This window comes from Schistocerca piceifrons, chromosome 1 (assembly GCF_021461385.2).
Source record: "Schistocerca piceifrons isolate TAMUIC-IGC-003096 chromosome 1, iqSchPice1.1, whole genome shotgun sequence".
NCBI classification, from domain to species: Eukaryota; Metazoa; Arthropoda; class Insecta; order Orthoptera; family Acrididae; genus Schistocerca; species Schistocerca piceifrons.
The window spans coordinates 877,553,931-877,578,725 of NC_060138.1; the positions used below are offsets into that span (position 1 = coordinate 877,553,931).

Below are 24,795 nucleotides of genomic sequence, written 5' to 3' on the forward strand. Positions count from 1 at the left end.
CCTTCCAGGAATGATTAACACTAAATAACAAGTAAATGCTGGTGATAGGGTTTGAACTGGGATTCCGCAGCATGCCAGCCAGCAACACTAGTCATTACGCTGCACTGTATGCACCACAGCTCGCAGCATTGCTGCCTCACCTGCAAAAATAGTGACCCACTGTTTCAGGAGTACTGACTACAGCTCGCTTGGTGAAGGCAGTGCTGACAGATCTATGCATTCTGGTTATGTTGTTACATCCTCTTTACTCTGATAAGCACCAAAGGTAGCCCGTCTGAAGCTACATGGAGCCCCTTTGAAACTACACCCTCCCATTGTCGATCTGTTCCTCTGGATTGCAATAGAGTTTCAAATGGAGGACATGACTGACATACGTGCTTTTGTCTTATTGATGGAAAGGTCATAATCCTCAAAGTCATACGTGGTGTTCTACAAGTGATGAATGGTATGATACAACCCAGAGTAGTACTTTAGTAACTTTTCGTACAGACCTGCTTTCCACACAAGTGTAAAAATCCAGCCCAAGTCTCCCGGGTTGTATTTGATTGGCCGCTGCCTGGCTTTTTAGTGCTCTTGGTCTTCCTCCTGGGTGTCCAGGGTCCATATGCAAGCCAGCTACTTCAGTACTAGTGATGTGTTTCATGTGGTCATCCTGAATATCATTCACTAGAATCAGAAACAGTGTATCCATTGTTGTCTTGGCATTCTGACTGTGGAGCAGACATTAATGTACATCAGGAGTGTATATGCTGATGTCTTATTAAAGCATTTGTAACCATGCTTCTATATATAGTAGACAGTTATCATCCTGTGGGTGCTGTCACAACAAGACCTTACCTCTGACACTAATCTTGACTTTTCTATGGACAGGGATCATCACACTCAACAACAAGGAACTTTAAAGTTTCCGGATCTTCAGCTGTCAGCACAGCTTAGGTAACTGCATAGCAGGTGAGAGAGTCAGTGCAGACTATTATTCATCAGTTCCCTTTTGTCGACTCTAGGAACTTCCCTGGGATGTCAGTTCCATTACAGTGGAATGGCACTGTTGCAGGTGGGATTGGTACCAGAGACCCCAGAGATAACTGTGGCATGTGCTTTTGTTGTTGCATCCTTTACAGTGGCCCACATTGTGCCGAAAGATTGATGGACACTCAGTCAGTGATACCTGCCTCTGATTCTGTCAATAATCTTCAAAAAATGCAAGTGACCAGGGGTTAGAGCATCATGGAAGTAATTGAGGTTAGCTGACTATAGATGAACTATGACGACGAGCGGCCATTTCCACCTCAGCGTATCATATTTCTGCTTATACTATGCTCTGTTTGTTAATTGGAACTAACTTTTGGTTGATTTCTCTCTTCTTCAAGGCTTCTGTGGTTTTCAGCAGCATTGTCATTTAATCCAGAAGTAACTTAGATTTCATCTACGCTGCTGTGTTCCGCCAAAGGATTTCTTGAAAGGCACTCAGTATCTTGTCTTTTTTCTGCTTTTGCATACCAGTGTGATGTACTCCTGAAGCCTCAGTGCCCATCTTGCCAGTTACCCGTGGAACTTTCAGGAACTGTCAGCCAGCATAGAGAATGGTGATGCATCACAGCAGTGAATGATTTGCCTAATAACTAAAGCTGGAACATGTTGATGGTTCAAATAGCTGAAAGGCATTCACTCAGTTTAGAGTAGTTCATCACCAACTTTATTCCAAGAAAACTTCTCACATCATGAATGTGCTCGGGAGTCAAAAAATTTGTGATTGCTCTTATTTCCTCTGGATTTGGATGGATTCATATCGCCATTCACTTTGTGCAAAGATTTTCATTTCTTGTGTGATGAAGTAGTACTTTTTTGGACTTATGTGGAGGCCTGCAGTTTGTTTGAACACATTTCAACATGGTTGTCAGCAAGCTTAGATTTTCTTCAATTTTTTTCGAAAAAAAAAAAAAAAAAAAAAAACACTGTGTCATCCAGATAGCAAAGACAGCTAAACCATTTAAGATGCCGAAGCAGTGTGTCCATCATATGTTTGAAGGTGGCTGGAGGTACACATTCCAAATGACGTAACTTTAAACTCATAGTGACTGTCTGGAGTTATGAAGCAGACTTTTCCCAGTCAATCTTCATTTGCCAGTAGCCCTGAAATGCTTTACTCCTTTCAAGTACTCTAGGGTGTCTTCAGTGCACGGCAATGGATATACATCTTTCTTAGTGACTTTGTTCAGTCATCGGTAAGGGTCAGAGACGTAGCATCTATTTTTGACCAGAATCGCCTCTATTTTTTGCAAAATTTGCCTCTATATTTTGCTAAATTCGATCTATTTTTTTCTAAATTCGATCTATTTTTTTTCTAAATTCGATCTATTTTTTTCTAAATTCGATCTTTTTTTTCTAAATTCGATCTATTTTTTTTCTAAATTCGATCTATTTTTTTTCTAAATTCGATCTATTTTTTTCTAAATTCGATCTATTTTTTTCTAAATTAGCTTCCATTTTTTGCTAAATTTGCATCTATTTTTTGCAAAATTTGCATCTATTTTTATCAAAATTTGCATCTATTTTCTTTGTTTGTAAATGATTAGACACACAAATTTAAAAGTTTGTCATGCTACTTGAGTGAAGACAATCAAATTATTAGTTCTTTGAAACTGACTGTTAAAAAAAGTGCTGATTGGGAACTTTTTGAGTGGGATGTTTGCTTTTGCTGAAACTTCAACACCTTTTTCTTCCAAAATGGCCTTTCTTTTCGTCGTTTGGCAGCATTTAAGATTTCAAATATGATTGTTCTGTTGAAAACCAGCAGCATTTTCCTGCAGGTTAAGTGAATGCTTCTCCAACATAAGGTGTTTCTGGACATTATTTCTCTTTTCCCTCCAAATTTGAAGATTAAAAAAAAATCTGCATACTACTACTAATTTTGACCTTTCATGGGCATTCATAGCCCTACAACCCATGCTTGGCAACACTACAGTTAGAATTGACATAGCACTTAACATCAAAGCAAAACTGAATGTACGGTAACTTGATTTGAACATCGGAAAGAATTTCGGCACTGTCAAAAAAGTGCAGAGGGCAGGTGCTATATGTTATAGTCACAGATGGCTGTGAGGGTAAATAGACTAGAATTTTGACTGCCACAGGGGAAGGAGTAATGTGTTGAAACAAACCCCACCTCCATTTTGCTGGGCAGCAGCCTACAGCAGAACTGACACATTGTCACAGGGATCGCCGATCTCTTCTGGTGTTGTAAGGGTTGTAATCGAAATGCATCATGGATCAGGACAAGTCACTTTGGTTATTTCAAAAGAAGAAAAGAAAACAAATAATGCATAACACAAAGCATTTGGGGATGGCTGCCACGCAATTGCTTGTTGAAGTTAGCAGAGTATTGTTGATGACCTCTAGCGGTATTTGATGGAACTGCAGTTCAAAACATCCACTCCCTAATTTGCCACGTTAAAACTGTCCGCATTATACTCTCTTTTGAGCTGTAGGTAACAAACAAACATAAGTGTTTCCTTCTTATAAAATGCTAGGTCCCATGAGTTGAGTACTACGTTGCATTATACAACCTGTACCTTAAACACACCATTCAACTATCCACATTGGCTTGGCACCAGACCACTGAGTGCACTGATACATGATTATGTTCATACACTTTATTTTGCAAGTAGGTTCTGGCACACATTGTCTTTCCAAATTGGGCTTCGCCAAGTGATGTACAATGCCAGTACCTGCTTATATTTTCAACATTGTATGCAGAAAATAAAGCTGTTTCAAACTGTCTCTGATAATAGCTTATCTGGATATAGTTCGCTATGAAACAGCATCTGTTAAGTAATTTTGCATTTTCACATTTTGAGGCAGAATTAGCATCTATTTCACATTTAATGTAAACTGCGAGTTTTTCTGGTCCATAGCCATTGGTAGTCGATGGAGCAATACGATGTGCCATCATTCTTCTTCACAAGTATCACAGGAGTGGACCAAGGACATTCTGAACATGCAACGCTGTCACCTTAAAGCATTTTCTCTGCTTCCATCAAGATTACCTGTTGTTCAGCGGGTGACACGATATATGAATGCTGATTAATTGGTGGATGATCCCCAACGTTATACAGTGTTTTACCATGGGCTGCTTAGTCTCTCTGTTCTCCACTTCTAATCTGAGAGTGTCTGGAAACTGATGCAGAATGGCTGTCACTTGCTGATGTTGTTCCTCAGTCAGGCCAGATACTACTGACGGTTTGATTGAAGCTTCTTCCTTCCTTGCGTTGCCTGTAGTGGTAGTGGTGCATGATTCTTCATCAATGAGACTTGGCTGCTCTTCCTGGACTGGTTTGGGTGTCTTACACACACATATTTTGGAATGCGTTGTGGCTGCTTATGGTAATAAGTGATACAAAGTTCTCCTTGACCACACGCAATGCTTAAGATTACTGCTGGCATGAGTAGCTTTTTGCAGTTGATAAATGCTTCATAGCTTAACTGAGCATTTTGATTGAGGACTGGAACTCATTAGTAATGGTGGGACAACAACATCTTCAATGGCAAACAAGAACCCAGAGCAGTTTTTGTTATATGTACTTGTTGTTATAGCCTTTTCAGTCTAGAGCTCTGATCTACAGACTGTGACTGCTTCTGATGCCTGCAAGAAGTCCTGTGTGAGAACAACATTTTGACTGTATTCTGTTAAAATGACAAATTCAAACAGCTGTGTTCTGTCAATGATAGTTATTCTTGCAATACATGTCCCTGTCAGGTGGATATATTTTCCATTTGTGACTTTCAGCACATTCACTTTTGTGTCAATGAACATAGTCTTCTTTAGCTGACAACAATAAGCATCCAACATTACAGAAAAGAAAGCCCATGAGTCAACTGGCATCCAGACAGGTTGGCATTGGTGGTGGCGTCAATGAGATTTCTCGACATTGTACTGACTGGCATCCATTGAGAATTTTCATCTGTGGCAGTCTCACCTCCATAGCTGATTACCTTGTTTAGTTTTCCTGAAGCCAGAGGCTAGGCAAGCACCGGGTACCTCTACTGTGATGCAGAATGGCTGCAACACATTGGGGAGTGACCTCATGCTGGGTACAGTGATGGGCTTTGTCTCACAGATTAAGTGTAATTGTCTGCTGTTGAGTTGTGTAAATAGAACAGTTGTGATGATTGACATCTTGTAGCGTAGCAATCATCATATACTTGTCTTCTTTCTCTGCAGTAGTGTGCAGTGTATCCAGGGTGTCCACAGCAACATCATACTAGCGTGTTCTTCTCCATCCTCCAAATGTATGTTCCTCTGGGGATATTGCACTTGGCAGAAGAATTGATTTTAGTTGCATTGGCTGGATGCTGGATTATCATTTGATGGTTGTGGCGCAAGTCTGAGTTGATCGAATCCATTCTTCATGGCTTGCTCAACTAGTGGTGGACTGTTTCTCTGCTCTTACTATCTGGCATATGAATGAGGCAAGCTTGTGGTGGTATTCCTCTACTACCCTAGGTACCACATTCGGCAGTTGGTTGTACCTCATTTGTCTGACTCATTCTCATTGGATTTCCATGATCTGCTGGCACCACTTGGTGAATTCCTCTCCCATAGTGATAGCTTTCACCAGAAGAGCTTGATACAAGTCTTCTGTGACTCCTTTCATCAAGTATGATATTTTGTTGGATTCTGTCAAATTTGGATTCATGATGTGGCACAGGTACATAACATCCTGTAGTTACAACTGTGTCTTTTGCCCATGATGTTGGGCCCTATTCTTCAGTTGTTTCTCTGCTGAGTGGACTTACTGCAGAGTGTCTTCAAATGTTTTCTTCAGTCCCACCTGTAATTTATCCTCAATTATTGAACTTTTCTTCTCCCCAAAATGCTGCAGGGCTGTCTCATCCAAGTAAACGTACACATTTGTCAAGCAGGTAATGTCATCCCACTTGTTGCAAGTATTTGGCAATCCAGTTATTTTGTAAGGCCCTGGCTAGTGTCTGTGGAAAGCACTAATGGATGCTTGATGTGCTTCTGTTTTGGAATCCATCTATCTCCTGAATATGCAGATCTTAGGAATGATTTACTGCTTATATTGTGGTTCCTGTCCATGTGGACAATGGCTTTTACATTTTCTATTTGGAGCCATGGTGATGTAGCAATTTTGAAGTACCTGATGTCTCCACCAAAAAATGTCACATTGAAACCACAGTAAAGTCCAAACCTGAAGGCAGGATTACAAGTGAAGTACAACACTTAAAACTGAAAATACATGCAGTAGAGAGACCAATGTGAACAGAACTGACTTCCTGGATGGAGAGTGCATCTATTTATACAATCGTCAAATATTCCAGAATGCTGGTATTTACACATGCAGTGAATATTGCAGAATGTACAAGCATTACAGAAGCAAGATATCTCAGGAACCTACCAGAAGTGATGAGCACTAAATAACAAATAATTGCTGATGGTCAGGTTTGAACTAGCATCCCACCGCATACAAGCCAGTGACACTAACTGCTATGTCACACTGTATGCACTGTGGCCCATGGCAATATAAATAATTTCTTATTGACAATAGAACATTAACTGTATTATTTGTTTCATTGTGATGGTGTTATCTCTGACACATTTAATTGTATTTTGAATAACATGACACAATATGATGTAGTCTCTGCACTAAAATTTTAGAAAAAGGGACATTGTACCTCTGCTGTTCTTTTGATCTAGGAATATTAATTTAAATAAGCATTCACATACGGAGTGAACATGTAAAAATCTTGGAATTTGTTCAGGGATTTTTTTTTTTTTGAGTATTTTGGTATAGGAACACATGGTCTGTGGGGGCTCTTCGTAGTGTGATAATGTAATTATGATTTATTTGGTTTGTTATCTCAATTACCTTTGTTTTGTCAAAATACTTTTACAACAATGAAAAACCATGTATTAGGCACACATAAAGATTCAGTTTATCTTAGGTGTCTAAGTAGAGATGCAGAAATATTGTGATGTGGTTTTCGTTGCTACAGGAATAACTCAGCATAGCATCATTATGCCACCCAACTTAAAGTAACTAGAAGTAACACCAGCATCCTTCACTGAAATTAATAGAATTCTAAAAAGCGAAAGCTCAAATAGTGCTGATGGAATTTCAAACACCATTCTGAAAAGTTATTACAACTTAATGAGTAATGTCCTTAGAGATTTATGTAATGCATCACTGGTACAGGTAATTTTAGACCTAAACAATTATCAGATTTCCTTACAGACATGTTTTTTCAAAATATTCAAAAAAGTAATGTGCTCAAGAGCAGTCTCTCTCTCTCTCTCTCTCTCTCTCTCTCTCTCTCTCTCTCTCTCTCTCTCTCCCCTCTCTCTTATAATAAATAAATCGCTTGAGCAAGATTACTTCTCTAATCTTTTAAAATATTCAGACGTAAGACCATTGTTTAAAAAAGGTTCAAAAGATAACATGGGACATTATCACCCCATTTCTGTAATCCCAATCATATAAAAATATTTGAAAAAATGCTGCTTTACAGATTCAAAGCTTCATCACACAGTTACAATATCATTCCCAATAACCATGGTTTCCAACAAGATAAAAGAACAGTAGATGTCATAAGAGTGTATTGAAAAAAAAAAAACTGCTTCATCATTAGATGGAAAAACTAAAGTTGCAGAAATTTCTGTGATGTTACAAAAGCATTCAACTCTGTAAACCATGCACTGCTGCTTTTCAGACTCAAAGGGTATGGAACAAGGGCTATTACTTTGAAATGGTTTGAATCATATCTCATGGAGAGAAAACAAAGGGTAATAATCACATCAAATGGAGCAAATTACTTCTCAGAGTGGAAAACGTCGCAAGGTGTTCCTCTAGGCTCAGTCCATGGGCCACTTTTATCCCTGTTGTATATAAATGACTTGCCTCTCTGTATAAATACTCATCTAACCTTGTTTGCAGATGATACAGCGACCCTAATTGAAAATGAAAATGCTGTCAATATACTGCAGTGTGCCATGAATGTGTTAGATAACTTGGAAACATAGTTCAGTCTAAATAGGTTAATGCTAAACATTTCAAAAACTTACATGATGTATTTTAAAACCAGCCAAGAACTAAGAAATCTATTATTTATAAAAAAAAAGAACTTAACTCAGTCATATTCCTTGGAATAAACTTAGAAATTTGAAATGGAATACACATATAGAATATCTAGCAAATAAATTAAACAGCTTTGCATTTGCAGTGGAAATTTTAGGCGGTACTACTCGTATGGACACCAGGAAAGTAACGTACTATAGCTATTTTGAATCTGTTATTAGATACAGCATAATTTTTTGCGGAAACTCAAGAAATGTCACACAAATCTTAACTATCCCTTCTTTGTATATCTTTGAGGTGATTCTTTTTCAATGCAGCAGAGCAGATCTATTTTTAAAAAATCATTTTGAACACTCGTACAACACAAGATAAAAAGAAAACTTTACATTCACCTCACATTTTCAGACTCCTCAATATACAGTCATAAAAGTTAGTGGTGTGACATGATGAATATGAAAATAAATACTTTTAAAAGCAAGTTACACAATTTGTAGATTAAAGATGCTACTACTCAGTGGAGGATTTCATGAAGGAAGAAGTGATACATTGAGTTGGATCCATAAAATGAAATAAAAAGTTATGCTAGTTATTGTGGATGCAAATTCTGAAATAGCATTAGAAAAACAGGTAATATTATAAATTCAACAATATTTTTAAGTAAGTCATAACCCTGACTTGTCTCCTGTACATCAGACTTGCGTTCTGAAATTCTATATATTATGATATGAATAAAACACTGTTCACATTTCAGTAGAAACAATTTACTTAGCATATCGTAATTTTTATTCCAGAAGGTTTGCTCGACTGAGAATGCTATTTGTACATTCACTCATCAAATAGTACAAGCCTTAAATAATAAAATATTGCCAGTTGTATTTTTGTGATCTTTCCAAGGCATTTGATTGTGTAGATCATGAAACTTGCTGAGAGAAATACAAGTTTTATGGAATTTATGACTTCACACACAGCTGGTTTGAGTCATACTTAACAGAATTCAAAAGGTTATACTGAATAATTCAAACAATGTCAGAAGAGTAGAAAATTTTAGTGTCTGGGGAGAAATCACAAAGGGAGTTCTCTGGGGTTTACTCTCAGTTAAACTCCTTTTCTTTATATATACACTGACAGAAAAAATATTGAAACACCAAAAAAATAATTAGTGTCGAATATTGAAATTTCAGGAATACATTTGTCTAAGTAACATATTTAAATGATTAATATTACAAGAACACAGGGTAACGTAAGTGCGAGAGAATCCATTGCAAATGTGAAATGCTGGTACATCAATAACCGGTATAACTACCAGAATGTTCAACATAAGCATGCAACCATGCATGCATTCTGTTGTACAGATGCTGGATATCAACTTGTGGGACAGAGTTCCATGCCTGTTGCACTTGGTTGGTCAATGCAAGGATGACACAGGATTTGTTGTCCAATGATATGCTGTATGTGCTTGAATGGAGACAGATCTGGTGATCGAGCAGGCCAAGGGACATGTTGACACTCTGTAGAGCATGTTGGGTTACAACAGTGGTATTTGTGCAAGCTTTATCTGTGTGGAAATCTCCCTTTGGAATGCTGTTCATGAATGGCAGCACAGCAGATTGAATTACCAGAGCAATATACAAATTTGTAGTCAGGGTTCGTTGGATAACCGTAAGAGTGCTCCTGCTGTCATACAAAATTGCACCCCAGACCAAAGCTCCAGATGTAGGTCCAGTGTGTGGAGCACACAGACAGGTTTGTTGCAACACCTCAACTGGCACCCTTCTGCCCAACACATAGCCATCATGGCCTAACATCAACTCACAACATCCAGTTTCAAATTTAAGCAATGCTCATGATCATCACAGCATGCGTTTAAAGCGAACGTGATTTGTATCCTCATAGCTGCCCTATTAGCACAACTCTTATGAAACTGGTGCAAAATTGGGATAGACATCATCTTTTGGATGTAGAAACATGCTTACCAACCTTTGTTGTTGTCACACAACTCCTTCTTAGTGTTGTGACTTTTTTTGCCAGTGTATATGAGAATGATCCATTTAACAGTCAACAAGCAGAATTGGTACTTTTTGCAAATGGTTCTAGTGTTATTATAAATCCCATTAGAGAGAAAGTAACTGAAGAGATGGTAAAAGTTATTTTCCAAAGAACCATAAACTGGTTCTAAGGAAATTGACTCTCCCTAAATTTTGGAAAAAAAATATATGTATATTTTCAGTTCTGTACAACAAGGGTACATATTGATGAAAACTTGAACTGGAAGAAGCATATTACTGAGCTTCTCAAACATTTAAGTTCAGCTACTGTTGCATTTCATATAATTGCTATTGTTGGAGGCAAACGAATCAGCCTTCTTCCATATTTTGCATATTTCCACTCAGTAATGTCTTTTTGGATAATCACTTAGAAAGAAAGTATTGATTGCGCAAAAGCAAGAAGTAAAAATGAAATGTTGTGTTCACTCACGGGTATCATGTTGATAGCTTCAAGGAACAGGATATTTTAACTGCACTATCACAGTACATATATTTGCTAATGAAATTGGTTAAAAATAATCCATCGCAATTTGAGAAGAGCATTGATGCCCATACCTACAAAATTAAAGAGAAAAATCTGTTAGTGGCTCAGAAAGGAGTTTAGAATGCAACAACATAAAATGTCAGACAGATAGAAATGCAAGTTTTAAACCTAACTTAAAATCATTTCTCCTGGACAACTCTTTCTACTCCATTGATGAATTTATACTTAAAAACTAGTAGCCAGTTACATGTGCCCAAAGGGGAGCGCGCACACCTGCACACACTACCAGTTTTTAAGGACAGTTGCTTGAGTGGGTCTAAAACAATAATGATTTCATTAATGTTAACACTAATTATTTATAAATATCCTGTAAACTGACTCGTTCCACATTATTTTGACAAATCCTTCAAGTGATCAATGGAACATGTAAATAACTAACCAAGGATTACAGAATGCAAACATGAGAGCGAAGAGCAAGGTGGGCATTACTGTTGTCAGCAGCAAGTACCATGAATGAGTGGAAAATTTTGTTTCCAAATAAGCCACACAGTAAATGCCGAGTATCTTTGCAGTGTTATGTGAATACACACATCAAAAAAAGTTTTGCATCACCCTGGTTCCAAGAACTCCTGAAGATAGACATTACTCTGGATATTGTATCACAGACACAGTCCCTTTGACTGTTCAGAGATGCCACTAAACACACCCAAAGATGTAAACAACCATGCATGAGCATTGCCTATTAGATGGAGGGGGGTCAGATAGCCGATCAGTTCCAGTCATTCCATCAGGAAGGAGGTACACGGCCCGTGTTGTCTGTAGTTCACCAATGCCTAGACTGTCAATATCGTGGTTCGATTGTGTCCGCATTGTTACTTTGTGCCAGGAAGGGCTCTCAATAAGGGAAGTGTCCAGGTGTCTCGGAGTGAACCAAAGTGGTGTTGTTCGGACATGGAGGAGATACAGAGAGACAGGAACTGTCTATGACATGCCTCGCTTAGGCCGCCCAAGGGCTACTAATGCAGTGGATGACCACTACCTACAGATTATGGCTTGGAGGAACCTTGACAGCAACGCCACCATGTTGAATAATGCTTTTTGTGCAGCCACAGGATGTCGTGTTATGACTCAAACTGTGTGCAATAGGCTGCATTATGTGCAACTTCACGCTCGATGTCCATGACGAGGGTCCATCTTTGCAACCATGACAGCATGCAGCGCAGTACAGATGGGCCTAACAACATGCTGAATGGACCGTTCAGGATTGGCATCACATTCTCTTCACCGATGAGTGGTGCATATGCATTCAACCAGACAATCGTCGGAGATGTGTTCAGAGGCAACCCGGCCAGGCCTTAGACACACTGTCCAGCGAGTGCAGCAAGGTGGAGGTTCCTTGCTGTTTTGGCGTGGCATGGAAGATGCCATAACGGCTATACAATACGTGAATGCCATCCTCCAACCAATAGTGCAACCATATCAACAGTATATTTGCGAGGCATTCGTCTTCGTGGATGACAATTCACACCCCCATCGTGCACATCTTGTGAATGACTTCCTTCAGGATAACGACATTGCTCAGCTAGAGTGGCCAGCATGTTCTCCCGACATGAACCCTATTAAACATGCCTCGGAAGGCTGTTTATGGGAGACGTGACCCACCAACCGCTCTGAGGGATCTACGCCGAATCGCCGTTGATGAGTGGGACAGTCTGGACCAATAGTGCCTTGATGAACTTGTGGATAGTATGCCACGGTGAATACAGACTTGCATCAATGCAAAAGGACATGCTACTGGGTATTAGAGGTACTGGTATGTACAGCAATCTGGACCACCACCTCTGAAGGTCTCGCTGTATGGTGGTACAACATGCAATGTTTGGTTTTCATGAGCAATAAAAAGGGTGCAAATGATGTTCATATTGATCTCTATTCCAATTTTCTGTACAGGTTCTGGAACTCTCGGAAATGAGGTGATGCAAAAGTTTTTTTGATGTGTGTATTTTCAGTGCAATACAAATACAAAGATAAACTGGGGTAATAACACAGATGAAATGGAATTACTCTGTAACGAACCTCCAAAGACCATGGATCCCTTGTATCAAAATTCTCAGAAATGTCCATGAACGACCTCCGAAATTTTGTCAGTGGAGTTCAGGATCACTCTATATTTATAGTACACCATTTATTCCAATTACTGATTGTGCAGTAAGGCATCAAGTAACCTACAGGGTGTTACCATTAAAGATAACACATCACCTGCCTGAGCCATACATGTTGCACAGTAGTGCTGCATAAGCTGAACTACACTGAAATGAACTAACTGAATACTTTTACCTGGTTAAATGACCTGTATGACTGAAACACTACTTAGTACATTGATCCTAAATCTAAGTTAACAATAACAAAATATGTTACTTAATTTATATTTATCCTTTCAGTAACCTGTGAGGATATTTTACCATCAGTAAAAAATGTTGAAATGTTAAAAATTGGTAAAAAATTTCTGTACATACTTTGTTGTGAGTTTGCAGGAAAAATTTTTGGTCCATTCATTCTTCAACATTTAAGCAAGTGAACGATGGCAGATTGAATATGGAGACATATATAATAACTAATGTTAATAGTTTTGCATGTGTAGTCTCAGTGTTGAGCAGTATTTTCATTATATTTCACTCTTTGGGTGTGCCAGTCTCATATAAACAAACTACCTGCATCAGTGCTTGTTATGTCAGTTACATTACTTATTAGACAGAAAATGGAGGCATTTTCTTAAAATAAAATTATTAGTAAATGAAAAGTACAGGGTGTCTCAAAAGAAAGTTTATATTTGATGTTTCAAAATAAAATAGAGGTTGAAGTCTGTCAACAAATTATTATTAAAATATACACTTTTGAAATTTACTTGTTAAAAGTAATGTCATTTAAATGCAATCCAGCACAACAGCAGCACTCATTTAAACAGTGAATGAAAACGTGCATCACGACTCAACATGTTGATACTTTAATGGATGACATTTTGTTGTGGATGTTTTCTTTCAGTTGTTGCAGAGGAGTCAAGTTATTGACATACACTCTAGATCTGACATATCCCCATAAGAGAAAAATCAGTGGTTCTTACATCTGGACTGCATAAGCACCAATTTATGTCTCCTCCTAGAGATCGATTTGCCAGGAAACATTTCACAAACTTACAATATAGACACATTAGACATGTGTGCTGTGGCTCTGTCTTAGTGAAACAATGTTCTTTGGTTATAACCAGTAAAATTTTGTATTTCAGGCACCAAAAAGTTATTTAATATCATCACATAATATTACGAATTTATGGTAACAGCACAACTGTTCTTGTCCTCGAAATAGTACAGACCAGTTAATCCTCTCGCTGACACCACACCCCATAGAGTAACTTTTGGCAAATGAAGGGATTTCTCATGCTTCTGTGTAGGATTCATTGCATTCCTGTAGTGACAATTTTGCTTATTGATGTGACCGTTCAGGTGAAAGTAAGTCTCATCAGAAAACAAGATGTCGTTAAATGAAGGGCACTCAATCACATCATTAAAAAAATGCAACCTATGTCTGGCATTCTGAGGGTTTAATTCTTGTGCCAGTAGGATTTTGTAAGGGTGCAATATAACGTCTATTTTCAGAACTCAGTGCAGTGATGATCTCTGCACATTGAAAGATCTTGAATGTTTATGATTGGAGAGGTTAGGATCATCACGAGCAGACTAATTTACACTCTCCATGAATTTGTCCATTCTTGATGACCTTGGTTGCCTGGATTTTGGTTTGTTCAATGTTGAACCAGTCTCCTCAAATGTTTTGATCCATTTCTGGTTAAGGGAAACACTTGGAGCATCATTTACATTATGCAATCCACAAACACTACAAAATTGCCTGCAGGCTAGTCATTGGACCACAATTTTTGTAAAATTCTTGCACACAAAACATGCAGTCTACTCCTGAGAAGCACACCATATTGACTGAATTCCTAAAGACCAGACAAGAAATGGATACACTCCCACTCTCCTCCGATTTATTGCACATGCGCAGAGAGCTGTTCAAATGTAAACTTCCTTTTGAGACACCTTGTGTATGATCTGACTTACATCATCATTGTCTATTGTGTCAGTGGAGTTCCTTATTTGTGGCCTGTATCATCACTGAAATGGTTCCCCATTCATCTCTGTACTCCACTTAACATAGTTTCCTAACCACATCACATGCCCACAATGCTAGCAGATGGCTTCAGTCTCATTGTGGACACTAGTCATAATGTGGTGGCTCATCAGTGTATTATAATAACCTGAAACAGAATTTGTATGCTTTTGACATAATCAGAGTAGTATATTTCTTGTGAAGAAGTTCCGTCTAGTTATGTAAGCCATATCTTCTATTGCTTTTCTTAGCATTTTGCATCATTGTTTCTTGTTTACCTTTATTTTCCAGCAGCAGTCCTTTGTATACAATGCTTATTCCCATTTTTTTTTGATAGGTAGTGGAACACCAAGTCACTGAATGGTGTCGATGTGTACAGAGCTGTCTGAGTCTTCTCCAGGCAGCCCTAAATTTATTTTCTTCAGTCACATCTGAAGAAGTGTTAGAAGAAGTGCTACACATTGGTGAAGGGAAAGATTATCTAAACAGTGAGTTGTGCTATTTGTCATATGTTATGAAATATTTATGTTAAAAATGGTTATTTTTACTGTAACACAGATAATAAAAATGAAGAACTTTGCAGATAACATTGATTTAATGAGGTCATCTGACAAATTAAGCAGCACATAGTGTATCTTAAGTATTTTGACACGAAAATGACACTTCTAGTAGGTAAAAATAATAATAATAATAATAATAATAATAATAATATTTTAATGGATAGGTGGGGGTTAATAGGTAGCATCTGGATTACAGCAGTGGATTATAGCAAATGAGTTTGTATCAGAAAATGAGAAACCATTGTGGGAGATACTAGTCTGTTGCCAGCAGTCCTGAATTAGGGCAGACTAGGTATGTGGAAGTAATATGTATGGAAAGAAAGTGCTGTTAGTAAATAAACTGTTGAGGTGTGGGATAGGGCTAAAACTCTGTTAGCAAGTGCTGTCCAGCATTGATGAATAGTATTGTGTGGTTAATTTTAGCACAAGAAAAGAAATTGTTTTTAGATCTAATTTTCTAAAATCTTTTCTTTGTGCACTTAAATATGTTGGATAATATTCATTACAATCTACTTGGTACCATTAGTCAACAATTGGAGGCCATGTTGGAACTTACTTTTTTATGTGCATACTTTATGTCTTGAGATGGCCAGTGTATTTTAAACAGTAAACGAGAATATTATAGTTGGAAATTTAAAAAACTGAAAAATGACTGAAAAATTTGTTGAGTTTTGCGTAAGTACTATTTATTTGCAGTTACACATGTAAAAGTAACTCCAGAGATGTCATTTTAATGCTGCAAAAACAAAATATAAGAACAGTTGCAGTTTTATGGTACACTCAAAGTGAAGAAATTTGCAGTTGTGAACATTTTGAAACTAATGTTCGAAGTGATTCTCACATTGTTATGAAACTGTATTGCAACAGAGTCAGTGGTGCAGTGGTTAATAATTATTTTGCAGATTAAGAATATCCACGTGTTGTTGACATCCAAGCTGAGCATTAGCTATGACAATGCTTTATCACCAAGTGGCTTGTTACAATGGATCAGCTTGCCATCCAAAACCCTGGGCTCAGCCACCCTTCTGTCCACTATGTTGCTAATTGGGCTCTGAAGCACATTAATGTTTGTGATGGGGGACTAGAATTTGATAGTAGGAAAAGGAAGAGAAGGAAAAATAAAATGTGAATATGGACTGGGAGAAAGGAATGAAAGAGGAAGCTGCCTGCTAGAATTTTACACAGAGCATAATTTAAACAGTTGGTTTAAGAATCATTAAATAGGGCTGTATACATGGAAGAGACACTGGAAGGTTTTCGATTGATTGTGTAATCTTTAGACAGTGATTTAGGAACCAGATTTTAAATTGTAAGACATTTCCTGGGACAGCAATGGACTCTCACCACAGTTTATTGGTTATGAACTGAACTGTAGATTAAAACTGAAGAAATTGGAAAAAGGTAGGGACTTAAGGAGATGGGACCTGGATAGGTTGAAAGAACCAGAGGTTCTTGAGAGTTTTAGAGGGAGTATTAGGCAATGGATGGCTAGAACAGGGGGAAGGAATAAAGTAGAAGATGAATGGGTAGCTTTACAAGGTGAAATAGCAGAGGCAGCAGAGAATCAAATAGCTAAAAAGACAAAGCCTAGTTTAAATCTGTGGATAACACAAGAGATATTGAGTGTAATTGATGAAAGGAGGAAATTTAAAAATACAGCAAATGAAGCAGGAGAAAGGGAATACAAACATTTAAAAAATGAGATTGACAGGAAGTGCAGAACTGCTAAGCAAGAATGACTAGAGAACAAATGTAAGGATTTAGAAGCATATTTCACTAGGGAAAAGATAGACACTGCCTCCAGGAAAATTAGAGGCCTTTGGGGAAAGGAGAAGCAGCTGTATGAATATTAAGAGCTCATATGGTAAACCAGTCCTAAACAAAGAAGGGAAATCTGAAAGGTGGAAGGAGTGTATAGAGCACCTATACAAGGGAGATGAACTTGTAAGCAAAGCAATATTATAGAAAGGGAAGTGGACATAGATGAAAGTGGGATGGGACATATGATAATGCAGGAAGAATTTGACAAATCTGTGACAGATATAAATCGAAACAAGGTGGCGGGGGTAGATGATATTCCATCAGAACTACTGATAGACTTGGGAGAGCCAGCCATTACAAAACTCCTCCGTCTGATGTGCAGGATGTACAAGACAGGCAAAATACCCCCAGACTTCAAGAAGAATGTACTAATCAGTACTAAGAAATCAGTTGCTGACAGGTGTGCAAATTACCTAACAATCAGTTTAAAGGTCATGGTTGCAAGATACTAACACGAATTCCTGACAGAAGAATGGAAAAACTGGTAGAAGCCAACCTTGGGGAAGATCAGTTTGGATTCCGGAGAAATGTAGGAACACACGAGGCAACACTGACTCTACAACTTATCTTAGAAGATAGGTTAAGTCAAGGCCATAGCAATTGTAGGCTTAGAGCAAACTTTCAACAATGTCAACTGGAATTGTCTTTTTGAAATTCTGAAGGTAGGAGTGGTAAAACATAGAGAGTGAAAGGGTATTTACAACTTGTACTGAAACCAAATGGCAGTTATGAAAGTCGAGGGACATGAAAGGGAAGCAATAATTGAGAAGGGGGTGAGACAGCATTGTAGCCTATCCATGATGTTATTAAATCTGTATGTTGAGCAAGCAGTAAAGGAAACAAAAGAGAAAAAATGGAGTAGGAATTAAAGTCCAGGGAGAAGAAATACAAACTTTGAGGTTTGCCGATGACATTGTAATTCTGCCAGAGACAGCAAAGGACTTCGAAGAACAGTTGAACAGACTGGACAAGTCTTGAAAAGAGGATATAAGATGAACATCAACAAAACCAAAACAAGGAATGTAGTCAAACTAAATCAGGTGATACCAAGGGAATCAGATTAAGTAGTGAGACACTTCAATTAGTAGATGAGTTTTGCTATTTGGGCAGCAAAGTAACTGATGACTGTTGAAGTATGGAGGATATACAGGATGACAGTTATTGAACTATATGAAAAAAAAAATGTAAATTAGTTACAAACTACAGCATGCAAACACTTTATTCAACAGATATTCAGATTTAGGTTAAGACATGTTCGATGTGTCTGCCATCATTGGTGATGATGTGGCACAGCCGAATAGCAAAATTCTGCATGACCTGCTGAAGTGTCAGAACATCGATGCTGTTGATGACCTCCTGAATGGCTATTTTCTTCTTAGTAATGGCTTTGGGGTTATTGATGTATATCTTGTCTTTAACATAGCACCTCAAAAAGGAGTCACTTGTGTTCAGATCTGGAGACTGTGATGGCTAATCGAGGCCCATGCCAGTGTCCCAGAGCCATAATATGGTCTCCAAAGTGCTCCGCAAGGACATCAAACACTTTCTGCTTCGATGGGGTTGAGTCTGTCTTGCTGGAACCACATCTTGTCGAAATCAGGGTCAACTTGGATAATGGGGATGAAATCTTCTTCCAAAACCTTCATGCCATTGAGGAATATTGCACCAACTCTTCTGTGACTGGACATTGCGCACTACATAGTCACACGTTGGCAGTGAAGAGACTTCTCGATTGTGAAATGTGGATTCTCAGTCCCCCAGATGCATTAATTTTGCTTATTGACAAACCCATCTAAATGAAAGCGGGCTTCATTGCTAAATCAAACCATGCATGTGCGTACTAATTCCCACTATGCCTTGAAGCCAACTGTGCAGTTTGAATGTCCTAACACAAACTACTCAGAAGTTATGATGATTTTGTTTCATATAGTTCAATAATTGTCACGCTGTAAAATGTTAATGGCAATAGCAAGAAAGCATTTCTGAAGAAGAGAAATTTGTTAACATCAAATATAGATTTAACTGTCAGGGAGTCTTTTCTGAAGGTATTTGCCTGGAGTGTAGCCATGTATGGGAGTGAAACATGGACAATAAACAGTTTAGATAAAAAGAAAGTAGAAGCTTTTGAAATGTGGTGCACAGTTTAGATAAAAAGAAAGTAGAAGCTTTTGAAATGTGGTGCAAAAATGAATGCTGAAGATTAGATGGGCCAATCATGTAACTAATAAGGAAATCCTGAATTGAATTTGGGAGACAAGAAATTTGTGGTACAATGTGGCCAAAAGGAGGGATCAGGTGATAGGACACATTCTGAGACACCAAGGGATCACCAGTTTAGTATTGGAGGGAAGTGTGGGGGGTAAAAATTGTAGACGGGAGACCAAGAGATGAAAACAGCAAGCAGATTCAGAAAGATGTAGGTTGCAGTAGTTATTCAGAGGTGAAGAGGCTTGCACAGGATAGAATAGCATGGAGAGCTGCATCAAATTAGCCTTCCCACAGCAATAATATATGAATGATGCTTGCAACATTGTAAGTTAGTTTTCACAACATATTTTGTGTGTTTCTTTGAGTATTTGTGAGCTGATATTTGTCAGGATTCATACCTCCCTGTAGGGTAAACAGGGCCATTACCATATATATCACCACACTCTGGTCCTTAAACCCATTTAGTTATTTGTTAATTTGACTTCCTATGGCATATATACACTTCAGCTCCAAGTATGAACTTCGTAAGTGTTTTGTATACACTTTCTGTCATAGATAAGCTATAGCTTCCAGTACTCTACCAATGAATAGAAATTTTCTATTTGTTTTACATATAACAGAGCTTATGTACCATTCAGTTTCACATCACTACACATTTTTACTTCCCTGACAAGACTGCCTTCATTTTGACTCACTGATTATAAGACAAAGACTACAACATTTTTAAGTTTTGTTGAGTGAACAGTTTTACATCTTTCTGCAATAAGAGGTAGTTGCCAGTCTCTTGTATGAAGTCGATATTTTGTCCTTAACAAAAGTGGATTGTTTGTAAGACTAGTTGTGTAAGATACTACATTAATGATGATTGAATTTAAAATATTGTGTGAGAAATCCCAATACTGACAAGTGTTATGTTCTTTCTGCTATTATCTGAAGAATTAAAATGGAAAAAATCTTCATTCTAATAATAGGCTATACCATCCAGTTCTTGGCAGATAGTAAATCAGATTTAAAAAAAAGAAAAGAAAAGAAGGCACCAGAGGAAGAGGAGGAGATAAAGTTAGAGTAAAATAAAATGTTACATTTGATGAATTTTCTTCATTCTTGTAATTTAAGAATATTAGGTTTTCATTCTTCAGAGCCTGGTCATTGCTCAGCACAATTCTGCGTGTCATTAGTAGTTTATTATTGAGATTGAGATTGTAACATAATGATTAATTTGAAAATCCATAGATGTTCTACATACACATAACAGTACACAAATTGCTGCAAAACTGGATATGCTGCTGTATATGTGGTAGAGGACTGTGTTTTGTTGCATCAGATTATAATATGTCCATACTGAAGGATTTTTGTGTTAGCGATTCATTTGTCATAGTTATCAGTGATCAGGCCTGTGTGTACCCTCCTTTTTTGACTCTCCAGGCAGTAACTGTACTGGGTTTAGAGGTGAAAAGTGTTTACAACATTCATTCTGGGGTACAACATGCCCCACCAGTGAGTCATATTTTTGTTGAACAGTTTCAGCCATTTGAAAGGGATCACATTGTGCACCTGCAGGAAGCTGTACAGATGTGTAGACAGATTGCAGCACATGTTGGAGCATTGTATTGGTCATGTGTCGCTTCTTTCAACAGTGGTCTGTGGAACGTGGTCACACCTGTAGACCAGGTTCTGGACACACATTTAATACAGACACATCAAAATTGACACATTTTGTGAGCAGTGGCAGCCAATCGAACATCAATCAGGGTTGAAATTTGGGCACATGTTGCACCTGCTGTCATTGGGGACCTTTGCAAAGTATCTGCTTTCAGCGGGAGTAAGATCACATGTGCCTCTGGTCAGGCTACCACTGACACCTGGAACTTGCCAATCATGGCTACTTTGGTGTCATGAAATAGTCAGCTCGAGAGTGGAGTGGCGCTCTGTTGTTAGTGATAAAAGTAGGTTTTGTCTGTCTGCAAGTGATGGATGTACACGTGTATTGTGCAGACCTGGTAGGCTGCATATTCAAGAGTGCATTTGCCCATGACATACAGGTCCCATCTCAGGCTTCATGGTGGTGGGGCCATCAGTTACAAAACACAGTCACATTTGGTGTTTTTGAGGGGTAAATAGTGTTGTAAAATTCCTGGGAATTTAAAATCGAAGAAATATTCCCAGGGAATATTGCCAAAATTCATAAATTCATGGGAATTTATGGTTAATTAGCAAGATAGCGCAAAAAACCATAAAAGCAGTAATTATATGGTTAAATCAAACTCAAAAACTGAAATATATTTTAACATAAAGTTATAATTAACTAAAATTCCTGGGAATTTATAATTTTAAAAACTAAATCGCTCAAATTAAGAGGTCAGTGTGGTAATTGTCTGATTTAAAAAGCACAAACACTCTTATATGTTCAAAATATATTGTAATTGAATAAAAGCACCAGAAAAATAACCAGAATGTGAAACGTAAAAATCAAATGAAAACTACTAAAAGGCAAAAGGTTTAATACAGCATCTTTATTTTCCATATTCAATCTTTTTTAAGTTCCCTAGTCACTCCCATTGTCACTCTCAATGTCCATTAAATCATCTTGACCCTTCTACATTTCCAAATCCAAAAAAGTCATCATCATCTTTACAGGTACTTGACTCGATCTCATCTTCTTCAATCTCGAGAATTCCTTCATCTTCTTCCTGTCCTCCTGTTTCCCCTGGGTTACCCTCTGCTAGCTTGCTTGCTTGCTTGTTTCTTTCTTCTCCTCTTTTGGAGGTGGAGCAGTCATTAGCTTCCAGTCGCAAGAAAGAATTGTTAGTTTCACTGCTCACTCAGGAGAAAGATGGTTTCTTTTCTTGGAATGCAACCAAGAAAACATACTAAATGTACATTCTGTGACAGCCAAAGTTACTGGTGCCCCCAATATTCTTATGGCTACATCTGCCAAGTCACAAGTACTTGTCAACCCCACCCCCATCCCCACCCCCACCCCCCAACCCCAACATGACAGAGGCCTAATAATTTTATCCTTATCGTCCATCCCTTCCCAAAGAAACTTTCTTGAGAATAAGCCTTCCTTGCCTCTGTAGTCAGCAAAATTTTCGCCTACTTTCAAGATGTCCGAACACATATACTGAGCACAAAAAACTATGGCATCTAGTTCTGTAGAGTCGAGCAAACTTCCCTGCATTTTAGGGTCCAGCATAAATCCTCTGAGATGGATTGGTGCAATGCCAAATTTTTTTCTCTCAATGAACTTCTCCATGACTGTCTTTTTTCGGATTTTTGCATGGGTGATGTTGTTAAGTTTTCCTTCATACTTTCCTCTAATTCATTTAATTTCTTGAACACTATGCATTTGTGGGTTATTTGATTCAATGGATGTGATAAGATCAACAATTGATCTCAGCAGATGTATCGTTTTTTCTATTCTAACCAAAAACACAGCATCGCCTAGTAGTTTCCTTTTAATGTATGGATCTAGATCAGCCTTTTCATTGACAGCCAATGTTTGGAGGACCACTTGTTCGATTGCAAGCTCTCGAAACAAAAAAGGTGGCTGACCCATCTGGTCTGCCCAGGCAACTTCAGATATATTCGATCTTCGAGCCTTTTCTCAGAAGAAATTTCATTGAACAAAGCTTTCAATATGTGACTGTTTTTGATAGTCTTTACTGTAGTTATCACCTCTGCAAAGAAACTTTGAACAGTCTGGCATCCTGAGATGTCAGCACACAGTAAATGGAGAAGGTGAGCAATACAGCGTGATGGTACTATATGAGGATACAGTGTTATGGCTGCCTTCATGTTTGGAACATTGTACCAATAACCACCAAAAACTTATCAGGACCATACTTCTCGATGACAGATCTAATTATCTCTGCCAGGTATTTGGCATTATGTTTCTTGGTTTTGGTCATTTTGAAATCTACAAAAAATGTTTCTGGCTTTGAAATCACAGAATTAATTATAGACTCGTTCCTGATATTCCTCCAGCCGTCACATTGAAGATGTAAATTTTTTGTTTCCTGAATTATTTTTGTTATTTCTCCTTTCATTTCTGTATACTGAGCCTCAAGATAAGTTGTAGATATTCGAAATCCTGACGGTAAGTTACATGCAAGTTTCAATCGTTGAAGAAAAAAAAAAATCTATCCACAGTGGGTGCTCTAACAAAGATAATGGGGATCCACTTACAAAAACCGCTTTAGCTAAGGAATGGTTCAGCACCTCCTGTAAAAAAATAATTATTATTAATATAATAGGCTACAAAAAAGACTACTACAAACCACCCATATTCATACCAAAGAATAGTAGGCCTTAAATTATTTAAACTTACATTTGTTTGATTATCAAATTGATCCAAAAATGCAGTTATTCCTCTTGATGGTCATGGGCTGTAACTTGGTATAGTTGCTGATACCAAACTAGGAAAGTGTTCAGATAGGGGACATGGGCGAGGCTTTGGTGGAGGTGGTGTTGGTGACTTGAAAGGGGATGTAGCTGAACTTAAACCAGCCGAAGTTAAAAAAGCTTGACCTTGGATAGTGTGGCCTACATTTTAATGCGCATGCACTGTCAATGGTTGGTTGATATCCTTTGTGGTTGGTGGTCTAGGTTTTGGTTTGCTGACAGTGAGAATATATGACAATCCTGCAGGGCATTTGCCATATTTTTTTGTGTGCTTTTCCATTATAACAGAATTACCTTGCTTGTATTCTTGAGGACAATATGTACAACAACACTTTTTTCTTTAATATTAGAGAAGTCCCAAACTGCCCCTTTTTTCTTGACCATTTTGTAACAATGAATGAAACACAACAATGAACAAAACAGGAGGCAGTCGTATTTGATTCACCTGCCACTTAAATGTTACAATTTCACACTTTTCTCTTGCACAAAGTTCTAATGATACTGTTTCTTTAACTTGCAAACACAACTATCAACTGAAAAAAATGATATGGCTGTCTCTCTGAAAGCGGCAGTGAAGCAGTTTTCAAGGGAGGGGGGGCAGGGGGGGGGGGGAGGGAAAAATTCCCTCTTTTATCTTGTAAGAAGTAAATTTCCCCATTACAGCTCATTGTAATTAAATTACCCTAAAGACCTAAACCATGGTTATGTTCAACTTAATTAGCTTTTTTTATTTTAGTGCTTTTTTTTATTTGAGTACTCCTATTTTCTATTTAAAATTATAAATAAAATATTTGGATAGGTTTTATATTTAGGTTTATATGGATCTGGACTTAACCTCCTTGTTAGAAATAAACACATTTTATTGTTTTCAATGTTTTAAATATCAAAGAATTAGCCCGAACTGCCAAGGGTTGAAATTTATGACTCTTACGTTTCCTAGAATTGCCAATGTCGAAATAATCAGCCTTTAGAAAAACAGAGTTTATAATATTGATATGCCATTTAGTGAGTAA

At 37.9% G+C, this 24,795-nt stretch overlaps 1 protein-coding gene across 1 annotated transcript in view; it reads left to right on the plus strand.

Moving 5' to 3' along the window:
* The window catches only part of LOC124776169 (synergin gamma-like), a 162,799-nt gene that overhangs the window by 127,695 nt on the left and 10,309 nt on the right, over positions 1 to 24,795 (plus strand). Inside the window, 1 exon segment of the mRNA XM_047251010.1 lies at positions 15,127 to 15,277. Within this exon segment, the coding sequence (XP_047106966.1) occupies positions 15,127 to 15,277 (151 nt within the window).